At 60.1% G+C, this 1795-nt stretch overlaps 1 protein-coding gene across 1 annotated transcript in view; it reads left to right on the top strand.

Moving 5' to 3' along the window:
* Window positions 1-1558: 1558 nt before the first annotated feature.
* The window catches only part of LOC130587322 (myotubularin-related protein 5-like), a gene marked incomplete at both ends in the record, with an annotated part of 11545 nt that continues 11308 nt past the window's right edge, over window positions 1559-1795 (top strand). Inside the window, one exon of the mRNA XM_057388299.1 lies at window positions 1559-1704. Within this exon, the coding sequence (XP_057244282.1) occupies window positions 1559-1704 (146 nt within the window). The remainder of the gene's footprint in view (window positions 1705-1795) is intronic.

Raw genomic sequence — 1795 nt, 5'->3', positions numbered from 1 at the left:
TGGAATTGGGATCACCCCATAGCAGCTCTGGGAATTGGGATCACCCCATAGCAGCTCTGGGAATTGGGATCATCCCATAGCAGCTACAGGAGGGCCCTGGAATTGGGATCACCCCATAGCAGCTCCAGGAATTGGGATCACCCCATAACAGCTCTGGGAATTGTGATCACCCCATAGCAGCTCTGGGAATTGGGATCACCCCATAGCAGCTCCAGGAATTGGGATCACCCCATAGCAGCTCTGGGAATTGGGATCACCCCATAACAGCTCTGGGAATTGTGATCACCCCATAGCAGCTCTGGGAATTGGGATCACCCCATAGCAGCTCCGGGAATTGGGATCACCCCATAGCAGCTCCAGGAATTGGGATCACCCCATAACAGCTCCGGGAATTGGGATCACCCCATAGCAGCTCTGGGTGGGCCCTGGAATTGGGATCACCCCATAGCAGCTCCAGGAGGGTCCTGGAATTGGGATCACCCCATAGCAGCTCCGGGAATTGGGATCACCCCATAACAGCTCCAGGAGGGGCCTGGAATTGGGATCCCCCCATAACAGCTCCGGGAATTGGGATCACCCCATAGCAGCTCCAGGAATTGGGATCACCCCATAGCAGCTCCGGGAGGGGCTGGAGAATCGCCCCCTCCCCATCACGGGGCTGGACCATCGGGCTGGGCTGGAATCCTCGGGATTTGGGATTCCCGACCGGACCTGTGAGGGGCGAGGGCAGTGTGGGAAACATGTGCTGCCTCCAGCCTTGTATTCCCGGTGTTCCGGCATTCCCAGTGTCCTGGTGTTCCCGGTTCTGCCCCCAGCCCAGCATTCCTGTTGTCCTTGCATTCCTGGTGTTCCCAGTGCTGTCCCCAGCCTGGCGTTCCCAGTGTCCTGGCGTTCCCGGTATCCTGGCATTCCCGTTGCTGTCCCCAGTCTGGCATTCCCGGTGTCGTGGCATTCCTGGTGTTCCGGCATTCCCAGCACTCCCATGTCCCAGTGTCCTGGTGTTCCCGGTATCCTGGCACTCCCAGTGTCCTGGCATTCTCAGTGTCCCAGCATTTCCAGTGTCTTGGCATTCCCGGTGTCCTGACATTCCCAGTGTCCTTGTGTTCCCGGTGTTCCTGGTGTCCCAGCATTCCCGGTGTCCCGGCGTTCCCAGTGTCCCAATGTTCCTGGTGTCCCGGCATTCCCAGTGTCCCGGTGTTCCCGTTGCTGTCCCCAGCCTGGCATTCCCGGTGTTCCCAGCATTCCCAGTGTCCTGGCATTCCTGGTGTCCTGGCATTCCCAGTGTCCCGGCGTTCCCGGTGTCCCAGTGTTCCCAGTATCCCGGTGTTCCTGGTGCCCAGTATTCCTGGTATCCTGACATTCCCATTGCTGTCCCCAGCCTGGCATTCCCGGTGTTCCAGCATTCCCAGTGTCCCAGCACTCTCAGTGTCCTGGCATTCCCGGTGTCTTGGCATTCCCGTTGCTGTCCCCAGCCTGGCATTCCCAGTGTCCTGGCATTCCCATTGCTGTCCCCAGCCTGGCATTCCCGGTATCCTGACATTCCCGGTTCTGTCCCCAGCCTGGCATTCCCGGTGTCCCGGCATTCCCGGTGTCCCTCTAATCCCGTTTCTCTCCGCAGGGAGCGGGGATGGACAGGGCCAGATCCTGCAGCGCTTCCCGGAGAAGGACTGGGAGGACAATCCCTTCCCCCAGGGCATCGAGCTGGTGAGTGATGGCACTGGGGTGGCACTGGGATGGCACTGGGTCACATCCCTCGGGGTGGCACTGGGGATGGCACTGGGGTGGCACTGGGGAT

This window comes from Malurus melanocephalus, unplaced genomic scaffold (assembly GCF_030028575.1).
Source record: "Malurus melanocephalus ecotype Western Australia unplaced genomic scaffold, MMel_1.1 scaffold_1760, whole genome shotgun sequence".
Lineage (NCBI taxonomy): Eukaryota > Metazoa > Chordata > Aves > Passeriformes > Maluridae > Malurus > Malurus melanocephalus.
The sequence above is the reverse complement of the archived record's forward strand: the minus strand, read 5'-3'. Positions and strand labels throughout refer to the sequence as shown.